The sequence below is a fragment of the Phycomyces blakesleeanus genome (genome assembly GCF_001638985.1).
Source record: "Phycomyces blakesleeanus NRRL 1555(-) unplaced genomic scaffold PHYBLscaffold_5, whole genome shotgun sequence".
NCBI classification, from domain to species: domain Eukaryota; kingdom Fungi; phylum Mucoromycota; class Mucoromycetes; order Mucorales; family Phycomycetaceae; genus Phycomyces; species Phycomyces blakesleeanus.
Window position 1 is genome coordinate 1,391,935 of NW_017265138.1, and position 15,814 is coordinate 1,407,748.

General features: G+C 37.8%; 5 protein-coding genes across 5 annotated transcripts; 4 read left to right on the plus strand and 1 right to left on the minus strand.

The window, feature by feature from the left end:
- Positions 1-3,466: 3,466 nt before the first annotated feature.
- PHYBLDRAFT_109669 (hypothetical protein) lies at positions 3,467-5,322 on the plus strand (the record flags this gene model as incomplete). The annotated part of the gene is made up of 6 exons (XM_018428127.1): positions 3,467-4,097; positions 4,149-4,263; positions 4,357-4,618; positions 4,758-4,874; positions 4,979-5,039; positions 5,132-5,322. Coding segments are annotated over 6 exons (1,377 nt in total), but the record flags the coding sequence as incomplete, so codon positions are not given.
- Positions 5,323-7,799: 2,477 nt separating this feature from the next.
- On the plus strand, positions 7,800-9,191 carry PHYBLDRAFT_165433 (CCCH-type zinc finger transcription factor; the record flags this gene model as incomplete). The annotated part of the gene is made up of 2 exons (XM_018435241.1): positions 7,800-8,699; positions 8,778-9,191. The coding sequence occupies 2 exons, from the start codon at positions 7,800-7,802 to the stop codon at positions 9,189-9,191; spliced, it is 1,314 nt and encodes a 437-aa protein (XP_018294979.1).
- A 352-nt stretch (positions 9,192-9,543) lies between these two features.
- On the minus strand, positions 9,544-10,623 carry PHYBLDRAFT_142448 (hypothetical protein; the record flags this gene model as incomplete). Its single annotated transcript, XM_018430819.1, has 4 exons — positions 9,544-9,610; positions 9,717-9,871; positions 10,013-10,188; positions 10,245-10,623. 4 exons carry the CDS (start codon positions 10,621-10,623, stop codon positions 9,544-9,546), a joined length of 777 nt encoding a protein of 258 aa, XP_018294980.1.
- An 867-nt stretch (positions 10,624-11,490) lies between these two features.
- Positions 11,491-12,166, plus strand: PHYBLDRAFT_142449 (hypothetical protein; the record flags this gene model as incomplete). The annotated part of the gene is made up of 5 exons (XM_018430820.1): positions 11,491-11,499; positions 11,606-11,634; positions 11,713-11,834; positions 11,876-12,016; positions 12,075-12,166. The coding sequence occupies 5 exons, from the start codon at positions 11,491-11,493 to the stop codon at positions 12,164-12,166; spliced, it is 393 nt and encodes a 130-aa protein (XP_018294981.1).
- Positions 12,167-14,401: 2,235 nt separating this feature from the next.
- On the plus strand, positions 14,402-15,259 carry PHYBLDRAFT_158024 (hypothetical protein). The gene is made up of 2 exons (XM_018433716.1): positions 14,402-14,638; positions 14,785-15,259. The coding sequence occupies exons 1-2, from the start codon at positions 14,557-14,559 to the stop codon at positions 14,958-14,960; spliced, it is 258 nt and encodes an 85-aa protein (XP_018294982.1). The 5' UTR covers positions 14,402-14,556; the 3' UTR covers positions 14,961-15,259.
- Positions 15,260-15,814: the final 555 nt, after the last annotated feature.

The window sequence follows — 15,814 nt, forward strand, 5'->3', positions numbered from 1 at the left end:
CGCTCTCAAACAATCTGATGCACAAAAAAAGGCGATATTTTACAGTTCAGACATGGTAAATCCAATGATCCGGCTCTTGACATCTGCGCACAAAGACATTCGGGAAGCAATATCGATTCTTATTTTCGGTACAAACCCAGGCGACAAGAATGCACTCGATTTCCCTACGTTCTTCAGAATCAACCCTTCAAGGATAATCGAAGGTTTCACGTCGTCTGTAAATGAGTTCAATGAGCTTTCGGTAACCAATGTGGATGTGTTTAATTCCGTCTCAGCTGTGGTTCAAAGTCTTGCCAACATTATTAATTCTCTTGTTACTGGCGATAATCCATACATGACACAGCTCGAAAAAAGTACCGAGCCTCTTACAAATGACGAACATGTGTATATTCGCATCTTTTGGGAAACATGCTGGAAAACGATCAGTTTGATATTCAGTAATGGAATCAAATGGGCTGAACAGAATACACCTCGACAAGTACTGGATACAATTGTTCCTGTTCTCGATATTGCAAATCTCATTACTTCTTCTCGCCAACTCTTTGTAAAAATTGTGCACAAAGGTGAAAAGGATGCAATAACAGGCTTTGATGCTATGGATGTTGAAGATACATCTTTAAAGTACGATTACGTTGTAGAAGCTGTGGACTCGCTTTCACTTTGGGTTTACGTAACTCGTAGGGCGGTTATCGATCGTTTAATTCCACTACTTGTTAAGATTTTGAATGAACTGCAACAGATCGATATTAGAATCTCACTCAAATCGTATGAAAAGTTGATGACAGCAGCTACTCAACCAAACCCAGGGCACCAAATTAAATTAAACGATGAAGACAAGAGACTACTTCTGTCTGCTCTGATGTCACATGAGCCAGGAGGAAACATCTTCTTAGATGATAGTGACGATGAGGAGCTAGAGTGGCAAGTATTGGATTCTCCAGCAAATACTGCTTCTCCTGTTTTGTCTCCTGCTACATCAACTAGCGTCTTTTCTGAACAAAGGCGTCAAAATCAACAACTTGCACCGCCACCGACACCAGTATCATCCCAAAAACAGCAGCAGCAACAACAACAACAAAATCAAAGAATGCGTCAAATGTCATTGAGTGATTCATTTTTAAGTTCGGCAAGTCAAATATCACTCGTCGATAGTAGCCCTCAAAGACCTCCACCAAGGAAAATCACATCTTATTTTGGCTCTCCTCGACAAAACTCCAGCAATCCTATCGAAATTTCCGACGATGACGAAAAGCCTATTAAAACAGAGCCCGTTGAAAAATCAAGCAATGAACTGTATAACTATCAACCGATGGATGTGAGTGCAGTAGGAGACTCTGGCGACAATGATGCAGATGAATTTGAGTTTGATGATATGGATTATTCTCAAATTCCTGACGAGTGGTTTGAAGACGAGCAAGTTCAAAACGATCCAAACCAAAGGAATCCTTCCGAACTTCCGCCTGTCGTAATGGCAGCATCAAAATCCTCAACTAGTCGATCATTTGGAAGCAGCACGGCAAAAGACTTTGCACGGTCCATGGCTACTACTACTACTACTACTACTACTACTACTACTACTTCACGTGAAATGCCGTCGAACCTAACACCTGCCCAAATAGCAGCAAATAAGGAAGCACTGTACAAAGCCGACTCACTTGCTGCAATCCAAGCTCTGAGAGCAAAGCAACACGCCACCCGATTTACACCTTTGGCTGCTAAATCCCAGGTGTATGCTGTCACTTCCACAGGTCGTAAGCTCAGACCACCGTCTATGGGATTCTCGCGCATGAAAGCTTTGAAGGAAGAACATCGAGCAGAGAGGCGCTTGAATGCGACTGTGAAATCACCGTCCGCTTCGGCAGTAGGCCGGTCTCGCATCAAGGGAAATACTGGCAATGAGAGCTCAAGCTCATCCGAGTCTTCTGAAGACGAAGGCGAGTCTGGTCTCATGAGCTTAGTACAAGACTCCAAAGGTCCAAAGGTTAATCCAGTCGAGGCCGAGAGTGCTAGTGTAAAAGCACTGTTTGAACGTGCGCCAAAGAGAACAACCCAGTTGATCGAGACACCTGCTACTCGTATTTTCCTCCAAAAACGAGAAAAAATTCGGGAAGCAGAAAACAGGAAAAAGAAGATTTCGCCTAATATTGACAGAATGTTCAAGATGATATTGTCATGGGACCCGACCTGGCAACAAGAAACACCTCCAAACATGCCTTCACACATGTACCATCGAGTTAAAAATTCATACACATCTTTCGACGACTACGTGGCTGTGTTTGAACCACTTTTGCTACTTGAGGCTTGGGCACAACTAATACGCTCAAGAGAAGCTCTTTCAGAGAGCGATGTTATAGATCGATGGGTCTTGGATAGCCGGTGCCATGTCAACGACTTTGTGGATGTTACGTTTGCAGTACCCCTTCAGTGTGTTTCCAAAATGTCCGTAGATGAACTGGTCGTGGTTGCCAATCACTTTGGTCCTGAATTTTTTAGACCCAACCGTGATGGTAACTCAAAGTGGGACGCCAAATCATTCTTGGGAAAGATCACCGTAATTACACAAAAGAGGGCTGTTGCTACCATCACCTTACGATGTGTTTTCTTAAAAGATCGTATTACTGTGCTGAATTCCTTGTCACCAAAAACTTCTTGGAGAGCACTTTCTTTAATGAGGTATAAAATGACAAAGAAGAAGTAGTAGAATAATTACAAGCCAATATTTATTTCCGAATATATGTGTATTAACTTTATTATTTATTTATTTAGTCTGACAACTACCCAGCGTGAATATTCTGCTTTACAAGGATTAGAACAGTATGATCTTTGCAAAGAGATTCTTGGCCCAGTTCCGGCTATCAAATCGCCGCCAAATGAAAGCAAAATCGAACACTATGTCCGTACCTACGGTGTGAACCGGCCTCAAGCTAGTGCAATTGCCAGTGCTATTGAAAAGAAGAAAGGTTTTACGTTGATTCAAGGGTAATTGATTTTTTCTTTGTCTTGCTTTATATTATGTATTGATTTTTTGGCTGTCTTTGTCTGTTGTTCTTTTAAAAAAAACACTTTGTACATGCAAACACATATATATATATGTATTTATGTATAGTCCTCCTGGAACAGGTAAGAGCTATTATTATTATTATTATTATTATTATTATTATTATTATTATTATTATTATTATTATTATTATTATTATTATTATTATTATTATTATTATTATTATTATTATTATTATTATTATTATTATTATTATTATTATTATTATTATTATTATTATTATTATTGTTATTATTGTTATTATTGTTATTGTTATTACTGTTATATATTTTTAGTTAACATACTTATCTTTAATATGAATTTATTTTAGGTAAAACCAAAACTATTCTTGGTCTCATTGTATCGCTTTTGGATGAGAGGGGGAAACGAATACATAATGGAGAGGGCCGTGCATTTGGAGGAAAAACTAAACTTTTGGTTTGTGCGCCAAGTAACGCTGCCGTGGATGAGATTGTAAAGCGGTTGAAAGATGGTATAAAAACCGCAGATGGTGTTGTGCGTCTCAATGTTGTCCGTATCGGTGTGGCAGATTCTGTCAATACGAGTGTGAAAGACTTGGTCATGGATAGACTGATTGAAAAGGAGTTGGGTGCCAATCTGGAAGACCAAAAGACCAACAAGGCGTGGTCCCAGCGTCGTGACAAGTTGAACGATGAACTTCGTAAGATTATTCTGGATATTGAAGAAGTTAACCGTGAGTTAGCCGATACAAAAGATGTTGTAAGTTTGGCCACTTTGCGAGATAAACGTAAGGGTCTGTCGTCCAAACGCGACAGTGTCAAAGTCATGATCAAGGATGCGTATGAGGATCAAAAGGACTTTACACGAGATATGGATGTTTCTCGTATACGTGCACGCCAAAAAGTGTTCTCTCAAGCTGATGTTGTGTGCGCCACATTGAGTGGAAGTGGTCATGACATGTTGACTACTATGGGTGTTACATTTGACACAGTTATTGTTGATGAAGCAGCGCAGTCTATTGAAATCAGTACACTGATTCCCCTTAAATACGATTGCCAAAGATGTATTCTTGTTGGTGGTGAGTGATTTCTTTCTCTTTATTTTCGTATTGATCTAACTCTTTCTCCAGATCCTAACCAGCTTCCTCCGACTGTACTATCTCAATTTGCGGCGAAGTATGATTATGAACAAAGTCTTTTTATGAGACTGGAGAATAATGTACCTGGTGGTGTGCATCTGTTGAGGTATGAAATATGTCCAATAATATCTGGTTTTTATGTTTTGGGATCTGTTTATTTTACTCATGCGTGTCTGTTTCTATGTATCAATACGTACAGTATTCAATATCGAATGCATCCAGATATCAGTGTTCTTCCTAGCAAACTATTCTACAACTCAAAACTTCACGATGGCCCAAATATGTCCACTATTTCTGCCGCCCCTTGGCATTTCAAGGATGCATTTGCGCCGTATAGATTTTATAATATTGAAGAAAGTCAAGAGAAGGTTGGATATGGGCACTCCATATATAATCCTGCAGAAGCGGAAGCTGCTGTTACTCTTGTCGACATGCTTGCCAATCAATTACCTGGAATCAAGGTATTTACAATATAAACTCCCAATTTTATTTATTTGTTACTTGATGCTGTACCTCTTCTAATTACACACATTTATATATATGTGTGTGTTCCTTACTACAACACCAATAATATTATTTTTGAAATAAATCAACCCTTAGTTTGCGTACAAAATTGGTGTTATTACACCATACAAGCAGCAGCTCAGTCAATTGAAATCTCGGTTTGAACGGAGATTTGGATCAAAGATCTTGGATGTAATTGATTTTAACACTGTGGTATGTATTATTTGAATGTTAAATGAAATTATAGTTCTGTGTTTCTTCGTTTATTCATTAAAGAAAATGTATATATTCTGATACGATGTATTTTTTCTTCTTAGGATGGATTCCAAGGGCAAGAGAAGGATATTATTATTTTCTCCTGTGTCCGCGCAGGTTCCTGTAAGTCATTTATTATTATTATTATTATTATTATTATTCAAAATAAAAAGAAGTATATGTTTATTATGTTTTATTCACGTTTTCTGTTGTAGCCCGGAGTATCGGTTTCCTGGCTGATGTTCGTCGTATGAATGTCGGTCTGACGCGTGCAAAATGCTCTCTATTTGTACTGGGCAATGCACCAGCACTAATGAGGAGTCAATACTGGCGTGATCTGGTTGAGGACGCTTATAGTCGTAGAGCTTTGAGAGATGTAAGTTATCGAAAACGAAACGGTTTCTGAATATATGTGTATATTAATCAAGTATTGATATTGCCATCAAACAACATTAGATCGCGCAACCCTTTTTCCAACATCGTCTTATTCCTAATAACATACCTCACAACCTTTTTGAAAGAGAACAAATATCATCAAACGGGCGACCACTTCCTGACAGAACCAATGCTAATAGGATTGCACTTCCTCGGCATGTTGAACCACCGGCTGCACCGAGAAAAAATGTGCGAGAAAGGTCTCCTACAGGGGATGATCACAGAAGTAGAAAAGTGTATAGAACTGGAGAAACTAATTCTCCGTCAACTGTCAGGAGCCGTGAAACGGGTGACATAAAAATGAAAGGCATATAGATTTGAAGTTAAAAAAAAAAAGTAATTTCTTAACTTGATAATTCCCGTCGATACGAATCATTCTCATCATATTTGGGTCAAATCCAATTGTACAGTAGCATTATTATTTTTATTATTTTCTGTAATAAAAAAATACATATCTTTTATATAGTAATTCTCTGGTAGTCTTTGGCATGTCAATTTTTGTACATCAATATCAATTATATAAAAAGTATAGCATGGTAGGCTTGTTTAATCCATAGTTCTGCGATTCACAATTTCAATGGATTTAAAAATCATTAATCAAGATGACTAACATATCAAAGTTTTTCTTTCATGTCAAGAAAATGCTTAAGCATAGAACCAGTCATTTCTTTGCACTCGGTTCATATGTGGGACCTACTGCGAGAAATATATCTCTGTATTTATAGCTATACTTTCATCAAGCCCTTGTATTTGAATATATTGAGGTTTTCATTAACTCTAGTGATGCAGATTCAAGTTTCGTTTACAGTGTTTCTACTTGAGTTCCAGCCAAATTAGAAAATGTTTTAGACGATACAAGAATGAGATTTAGACAAAGAGAAATTAGTTTTCAGACAAAGTATATATTTATTCAGACATTTTACCTGTAGTTGTCTAAATGTCTCATTGAGGCAACTTGTTTACGTTACAGTGACGGGATTGTTATTGTTGCTGTTGCTGTTGCTGTTGCTGTTGCTGATGCAGCTGACTGCTGCTTGCTTACTTGTCTTTATCAGATCTTTGGAAAGCGGTTGATCGATGGGTTCCTCTCCAAGCTTATAAAGCAATTGACATTATATTTTTGCAGCATTAACATCTCGCTGCCACGGTGTATTACAAATTTTACAGACCAGAAAAGAAAGGACAACTTTATATCGTCAAAAAAAAGTGAATATTCCTTTATAAAATAAGTACAATTTGAGCATCTCTTTTTGAACAGTATTCAATCCTTGGTGTGGCGAATATACACTATATATAATGCTTTCCGAAATCTAACCACTGAAGATGTGCTTAATGAACCTGCGTCCTAATGCAGAAATAAAAATGTAAAATTCAAAAGTCTAACTACTTTCCAAAGGTCTGATAAAAGCAAGCAAACAGGCCGCAATAACGGCAGCAATAACAATCCCATCGCTGTAACGTAAACACGTTGTTTCTTTGAGCCATTAGACAATTACATGTAAAATGTCTGAATAAATATCTACTTTGTCTGAAAACTAATTTATCTTTGTCTAAATTTCATTCTTGTATCGTCTAAAATATTTTCTAATTTGGCTGGAACTCAAGTATAAATTGTATTAAACCAGAGGCCAATTTAAGCCTGACCTAAAATTAAATTATTGAGTCCCCCTTTTAATTTTTCACTTTATTCTAGCATCTGTTGTTAGGGGGTTTCAATACTTTCGAAGATTAAGATTCACAAGGCGGGAACTAGACTGTCAGCCGATAAAAAAATCAAATTAAATTTACATTTTTGAATCCTCCTTTTTAGTTTTACATCCAAGTCTTAAATCTAATACTTTAAATTTCGTATTTCTTATAGAAGTTGGTATAATTAGTTGAAAGAGATGATATAAGCAAAAAGGATGATATTTTATTGCGTAGAGTAATTCCAAAGCATCAAAACATAAGATGTTAAGATTTAATCGTCAAGCTTTTTTCTGCGGATTGAATCTTCCAGATTTTAATTTTACTCAGATTATTTTCAGCCAATAATTTACAATGTTAAACCCCGCGATACTGATCCGCATCCGCATATTTACTGAAACCCCCTAATAAAGGCAATACTGTTAAGGTGGTAAAATTACAAAAGAAAATAAAAACCCCTACAAGATCTCAAACCCTTATGACCTTTTAATTTTACATGAAAATGTGTCATTTCATTTTAGCTAATCGTAATATTCTATTCAAAGCCATAAATTTATTGGTTTTTCAGAAAAGGCTACTATATTTTTTTATTAACTTTTTCCTAATTAAAAATAATAAAAAAAGAACCATATTTTGGTTTTCTAAAGTTATTGCCACCATATTACGGTCCGTATTTTGCTGTAAGACAAGACAGTCACTGTACAATATCCTGCTTACACGATTCAGTTATCCTTTTCTTTGTTATTTTTGTCTAGTCTCAAGATGATCCAAAAAACAGTTGTGCCTCACGTCGCGTACAATGAGGTTTCAATCAAAAACTTTGATACCCTCTACTCAACAATCCTAGAAAATGTTTCAAAGTCAAACTACATTGCAGTCGATACAGAATTCACTGGTCATTGCAAAAGAATCGTGAAAAACATGGAACAACGCTACGATGCCCTGGCTGTTGTGGTCAAAAGTCATGCGATCGTATCATTTGGCATGACAACTCTTCAGGAACTTCCCTCGGAATCAAACATGGCTGTGTACGGTGCCCAAAACTTTGAGTTCCTGACAAGCAATCAAGATACCTTTCAAGTAGATCCCGGAAACCTCAAGTTTCTTGCAGAAAATGGTCTTGACTTCAATCGTCATTTCCAGTTTGGCCTACCTTACCATGCCGGAACACATGCTGTTACATCCCAACGCGACATTCGATCCCTTTGGCGAGATCTCTTGTTTACAATACGCAAGAACAATATTCCGATTATCGTACACAACGGCCTTTTGGATCTCATGTATATCTATCAGAGTTTCTTTGCTGAATTGCCCGCCTCTCTTTCCATATTTGTTGCAGATTTGGTCGAAATGTTCCCCTCTGGTATCTATGATACCAAGTACCTGGCCAACCAAGTCCTTTCTGAACAGAAATCATACCTTGCTTATCTGTATTGCAAGTATGATCGATCAAGACAGCAACTCACACCTGGATCGAGTGTAGCTACAGGAAACTTTGCTGTTAGAGTTGGGGATCCTTTAGTTGGTTCAACAGTAACAACCCCATTGAAGCGTACAGCGGATGAATCCGTTCCACTTTCTCAGGGCAGCAAACGTCGTATGCGTGCTAAAAAGCTTAACGGCTTAAATAAGACACCTAGTATTATATGCCACAACTATTCGGTAAGCCGATGAAGAATGAGAAGAATCTTTATAAAATATTGTCAGTGTTTTAACATATATATGTGTGTTGGAGTGCAGAATTATGGATGGTGTAAATCTGGTAAGGAATGCCTGTCCTCGCATGACCTAGACCTTATTCTCGACAAGGACCAAGGAATCAAACGAGAGAAAGAGCAGACTGAAGTAGAGGTGAAAGAAGAAGAAGTGGGGGAAGAAGAAATAAGAGAAACTGAGGAGCAAGATAAAGCTCCTTCGATTGAACCAAATCAGAGACGAGATCACGCAGCACATTATGATGCGTTCATGACAGCCTTTGTCTTTTGCCACCAGGCAAGCGAATTAGGACCTGTGGCACTAAAGGAAAACATTAACAAGATTAATCTGATGCGACTGAGGATTCCATTGCGGGTGGTCAAGAGTCACTACTCTAAACCAAGTTCAGCGTGGTCTAGTGTAAGAGACAAGATCTGGAAACCAGATAACGATGATTAGTCTTTGAGAGATAAGTTCAGCCTGCTTTTTCCTTCAAAACAAAAACTAAAACCAAAAATAACAACTAAATGGTAAATACTTTTATATACACATATATAAGACATAATATAATATCAACTTGAATAAATTGTATAGAACTGGGTTTAGGTGACAATAGTATATACACAGGCATTATCCATAGTATGCTAAAAGAAACAACAACAATAATAATAATAACCATAACAATGACAATGACAATAAGATTTTCCCCTTTTTTTGCATATTTACTATTTGCCTCCACGAAGAAACCTATTTTATCTGTGAGATACATACACACATACATACAAATACATAATCTAACTTGATGATTCACTTACTTTGCCTTGTGATCTTCGGGGGATACATAGGCCTTTAATGACCAAATTCCTTTTTGCTGCTTCCTAATAACCCCAAGATTTTGCATTTATAATATTGAGAACAAACAAACAAACACATATAGAGGGAAATCCAAGCGTCTACAATAACCGTAACAATATAATAGCTTACTTTGCTTTTGTTACTGCTTTTTCGAGATCTGGTAAGAGATTGGCGTATTCTGCTCCCTTGGCCACATAGACGCTTGCCAGTCCCTCTTTGGCCATTTCGACCGAAACATTCTTTGAACGAAAGAAGGGAGGGCGGCGCACATAAGCCATGGCAACCTTTATTTCAATACACAAAGTTTCTTAGTATACTTACTTACTTGGCTCAGAATTTTGTAACCACATTTAATTATTATTATTAAATAATAATAAATAATAATAATATTAAAAAAAGAGAGAGAAAGAAAGAAAAATCCTTACCACTCGGCTGTATTGGTCCCTACTCAATAATTGCACCTTTACATCTCTATTGAGAACCATAGCTGTCAAAAATGATTTTGCTTCGGCTGAGAAGGGCTGAGATGGCATACCGAAATGAGCTCCTTCGGGTGCATCTACACCTGCAATTCTAATAGGGATCGTTTGATTCCTGAGGTCTGAACAGAAAATAATGAGAAATGTGTATATATATATGGTAAAAAAAAATGTTAACCTTTGCGAGTGGTGGGTATCTTGCGGAGCCAACCCCAGCCCCAGCCAGGGGTGTGGTAAAGTCTAAAATTGTCACTGTCTCCTACAGAGGTTACTCTGCCTCGAATAACTTGTTTGCTGGCAAATGCCTCGGGTGGAATGTGGCCAACTGTTTTGTAACGTTTGCCAATGAGGTAAGTGGATATAAAATAGATTGTGGGCAAGCCGATCGCCAATCCAATGGTAACTGGTCGCCATATAGATTTGACCAAGTCATCTGCCCATTCTTCAGGAGTGGTATTCATCGCATTTTTTTCCTGTCCTTCGCAATAGACTGGTGTAAAGAAACAAAAGACAGAGTACCATGACTGTTGGTTATTTGAAAAATTGTTGAAGGGCATCGTTGAAATGAGTCTATTTTGGTTCAACAGGAGGGGGGAGTTTTTTTTTTGGTGTTCTATATGAGGGTTTGAGTTAGAAAGCTCAGGGGAAAAAAGGCGAATTTTGTAACAATTTTTTTCTGGTAAACTCTGTAGCAATTTTTTTTTCTGTTGCTTAAGTCTGTAACACTCTTTTGATGGTAAAATCTTGCGACGCTTTTTGCTAATATACTCTGTTGCAATTTTTGCTGATGGGGCCAGTAAAGAGCTTATGCTGTGATTTGTTTATCGGTATATAGAACGCGGTTACTGACCTAGTTGCTCTTTGCATAATATTTATCTTTAGCACAATTAGTTGTTAGTATAGTGTGCAAAAGAAACATGTTGCACCTTTATTGAAAGAATCGAATGTATTGTCAATAGATACTTTAATAAAATGCTGCTTCAATATGCTCAATCGATTGGCTTTAATTGATCAAAAGAATTTTGACAGAATCAATATTAAAGCTGCCTTTATATATATATATATATATCATCATCAAGTATTTGTGCCTTAAATCTTTATTAGCAATCTTACGGAAACGACATTTTTATACAACCAGACTAATCAATTGTGACTACATGACAAGATCGGTGTTTTTCCCTAATCCTTCAGGGCAAAATGGTGTGCCCTTACACTTTGTGTTCATTAATCTCTTGACAGGCACCTAGCTCTCATTACTTTAAGAGCCACAATCTGTATTTGGGCAACTTAATAATAAAATACTGTCTCGTACGAAAAAAAATCAATTCCTGTATATTCAGTTAATAACTGTTTGTACCTTAAATTTAGACTTGACAATAAAGAAATAATAATTAGTCACATATGCACTATATCAATAGCCAGTTATGCCAAAGGTTATAAAGAGTTGTTGTCATTAGAGTGTGATGCAGTATTGTTGGATGTCTTTACTATTTATTGGCCTTCTTACGCGTATAATGTCTTTCTCTTTGTTTCACCTAGATACTCCCAGAGTTCGTCAGCACCAGCTGGTAAGTAATCCCCATCCACTGTTTTTTTTTTGCAAAGCACAAAAGAAAATCTTTATACGAAATATTCTGTATCTTTAGGAGCCAGATAGATTCATTCGATGCCGGAGAAAAAAACGGCCACAATTGGTGGTTTGATACAGTCAAAATGTTGTGTCCTACCAAGAAATGTCGTTCCCCTAAAGTTAGCGTCCAGGCTGTCCGTAAGGTTCTCCATTAAAATCACTGAATCTACTCGGGGTAGAGATTACAACAGCAACACAGGATAGCTCTCCGCAACGGGACACCTGGTACACACCTCCGAAAGGAACTACTTTTCGACAACCTGTGCGACTAGTGAGCGCAGTTCCTCGATCATTAAACGCCAAACCCCTTTCCGTTATTTGTGAAGAGAGCGTCGCTATCTTGCCAAAAAAAAGCAAGTGGCGTAAATCTTGTGGTAGACGAGTTTGGGTGGGCATTTGACGGAGAAGTGTGGCGCAATCTCAACCTGGGAATATCGATGTCCCACAGCCCACATGAAAATGATTTTTGAAGCAAAAATTTGAATATGGCCAATTTTTTTTATGCGTGCGCAAATTGTTTCCAGAAAAGATGTATATATATATATGTGAGTGTGTGTGTGTGTGTGAGAGAGAGAGGACAAGTAGTAACTGTAAATGAGAGCGAGAAAATATATATATATAAAAAAAAATTGAAACAAAGTGAGCAAATAATTCTCGAATTAGTACGTGCTGTGCAAGACCCAGGAATTCAGTACTGTTAATTTTTCCTTGTGGTGTAAAAAAAAATGATACAGACAAGTGATTGGATAAAAAAAAGTTGGAAAATAAAGTGACGTCACATGTTCATATTCATAGGAATTGAATTGAATTGAATTTTTTTTTTTTGGGTGGAGGGAGAGAAGCGGTCATACCATCCCGAGCTGTTACAAAGGTAAGCGGCGCCTGTCCTATTTATTTTTTTTATGAATAGTGGGGGAGGGAAAAAAAAAGATCGAGAGAAAGAAAGAGGGGGGGGGAGGGGGGAAAGTCAAGTCAAGTGGATTGACAAAGTCGCGCTTTCTGGATATTAGTGGAAGTGTAGCCAAAGGGATTATTCTTTCTGTATTGTCTATTTTTTTTTTCTCTTTTTTATTATCAATCTTTTTGCCTGTCTTTTGTACTCCTTTTGACCGGCAATGAGGAAAAGCAAAGAACTTGACCATAATTTATTGACCATAATGTTCTAATTTAGAACCACCAAATAAAAATTAAAAAAAGACAAACTGAATGACTTCGCAAATAAATCGAGAGAATACACCTGCTGGCTTGATTGATCAGGTCAGCTTGATATACACTTGATTCGTTATATATATGTATATATTCTGTTCTTCCATGCAATTTCAGTTGGACTTAAGAAAGAAAGAAAAAAATCAACATTTCTCTGTTTGCGGGAATGATGCTTTTTTTTTTTGGTTTTATTTTTTACGATAATCTAGATGCCTAATTCGGACAACCCAGCAACTGCAGTTGATGAAGAGATCATCACCCAGTTGACATTGGCAGGTTTGAAGGTTCTGATGGTCCGAAAAGGTGATCAGATTATCTACAAGCTGCCAGACAATATGTCTGTGGCTTCAATTGGAGAAGAACAACGTAAGCTACTCATGTCAGAAATCCAAGCGCTCCATGCAGCTACTATGGCAGCTGCCGCAAAAGCCAACACTGCCCGCCCAACCCCAATTTCGCCTGCCATCTTGGCATCCGAAAATTCGGGTGCATTTGCTGCTGCAAAGACCCTTGCCCCGAAGCATAATGGATTCGCTGCACCTCTGCCTGTGCCTTTACAGGCGCAGACGTCAAGTGCGGAGGCTGATGCTCTCAAGGAAACCAAGCGAAAGCTTAGGGAGGAATTGGAGCAGCAGCAGTTGCGAATCCAACAGCAGAATGCGTCGACCTACCAGAACATGAACTCATCCGAGGTCAAGACAACCCGGAAATATGTAAAGACTGGGAAATACTCAAAAAAACGCCAGCAGCAACATTCATTACAACACTCTCAACCACAGCAACCCATGCAGCTTCAAGTGCAGCCTACGGATCCCGCCCAGCCTCAACAACACAATCTGTCTCAGCAGCAGTTGTTGGCTCTCCAGCAGTCCCTTCAGGCCGGACCTTCTGCTCCTACACATGCACCCGCCCCAATTCCTCATACGGTTCCCCTAAGCCAGGTCAATCCAAAGCCTTTTGGGTTTGTACCCAACCAATTGCCTGCAAAGCCAATGTTTGCTAAACGGATGCCTGAGGAGGAGGAGCAACATTTGGGAGTCAAGCAAAGGTAAAAAAAAATCCAAAACATAAACGAATGTATATATGAATTAACAACCAATACTGTATTTGTTAATCTTTCATAGGTTTGCCGAGTCACTTGTGTCTGATCATCGTGCTGTCACTCGGCCAGATTATCACACACCATTTAGGTCCTTGCAAGATGCCATTGATCGTATTCTTCCTTATCATATATATCAATACCCCAAGGGAGATTTGGACGCCAATAAGATACCAATGGATCGACAAGGTAAGTGTCATTTGGAGTTAGTGTTATGTGTGTGTGTTTTGGCTAGAGCATACATCCAGATTTCAGTCTCAAAAACCTTTCTATCAGACAATACTATGTTGGATATCTTCAAATGTCAGGCGGATATGTTTGAAAGACATGCCAAAGTATCCCAAAAGATGTCCAAGGTACAAGAATAATATTTAGCGTAATTTACTTAAAGTTTAGATTGGTTACAAATGACATAATTTATGTTTATGTATATAGTGTGCAGATTCTTCGTCTCTACAAATCTTATTAGATAGACAGTTGCTTGCTGACCAACGACAACGTCTGACTGAAGAGCAAGCTCGTGTTGCAGCCGAACAAGCTGCTCAGCACCAGGAAATGTTACGGGCCCAGGCTGAGCATGCAAGATTAACAACTAATCAGGACACACAAGCAAGACCACCAACTAATTCAGGGTCAGGTACGCAAACAATTTTACAATTGATTAAATAAATAAGTAAAAGATGAACTACGAAAAGAATTGAAACTGACTCGAAACTTGTATTCGTACCTCCATATAAATTATGTATGTATATATATATATATATATAATCGATGCGTATACAGCCTCAAGCTATGCCAATGGATTAGCACAAGCAAGCGCTCTTCTTCAAAATCCACAATTTGCAAACCAATACAGCCAGTTGAGTCCGGAATTGCAACAACAACTACTTCGTAACCGAGAACAATTGGCTGCTTTGATCGAACAACACAGTAAAGACAACAAGATGTTTGCTCGCTAGACTTTTTATACGTACACATACACATATACACACCCACTATCTTTCTTTCTTTCTTTCTTTCTTTCTCTCGCTCACTTGCATGTACTCACTTACTCGCTCACACTCAAACACTCACATATGCATACGTATGTGTATACTATTTTATTCTGCTGTACGTGAATAATATTTCTTACCTTTTGTTTGTATACGATATACACCCAACACCTATATTTACACTGTCTTACTTGCTTACTCGCACTCTTTAACACTCACTCACATGCATAATAAAAGATATATATATATATATATTTAGACAAGATAAAACATCATTACTCCACCAAAAATAATCCTTTCTTTTGAGAACATCTTGTTTGTTTGAGTCAGAACTTTTTCTTAAAGCTTAACCACTCGTGTAGTCAATCAATAAAAGTACAATATTAAAGAACCCGAAGTTCGTATTCTAGTTGCAGCTTATCAGATTTCGAGCTTTATGTTTTAATCTGATCTTATAAAAACCAATGCCGCTTCAACTAAAGCCGCAAACCGGCATAAGAGTCTTTTGGTCATCAAACAATGAAAAAAAAAAAAAGAGGGAGAGAGAGGGTCTATTGTGCTTGAACAAATCTAGAGCCAAGATTTTTTTTCTTTGGCAGTAAAGGGTGGAGTATAAGAGTGGGTTGTTCATGATAAATAGTAAAGTTTCTGACCCACTTGTAATTCGCAACATTGTAGAGCAGATAAATGCCACATACCTAATCACCTTTTAACAATTCAACAAAATATAGTATGTAGAATGCCAAAAAGCAAGTTATTTAGGATTTGTGTTTTTTTTTGTTGTTGGAATCTTTTCCCTTGTTGCTTATGTTAGTCAGTGG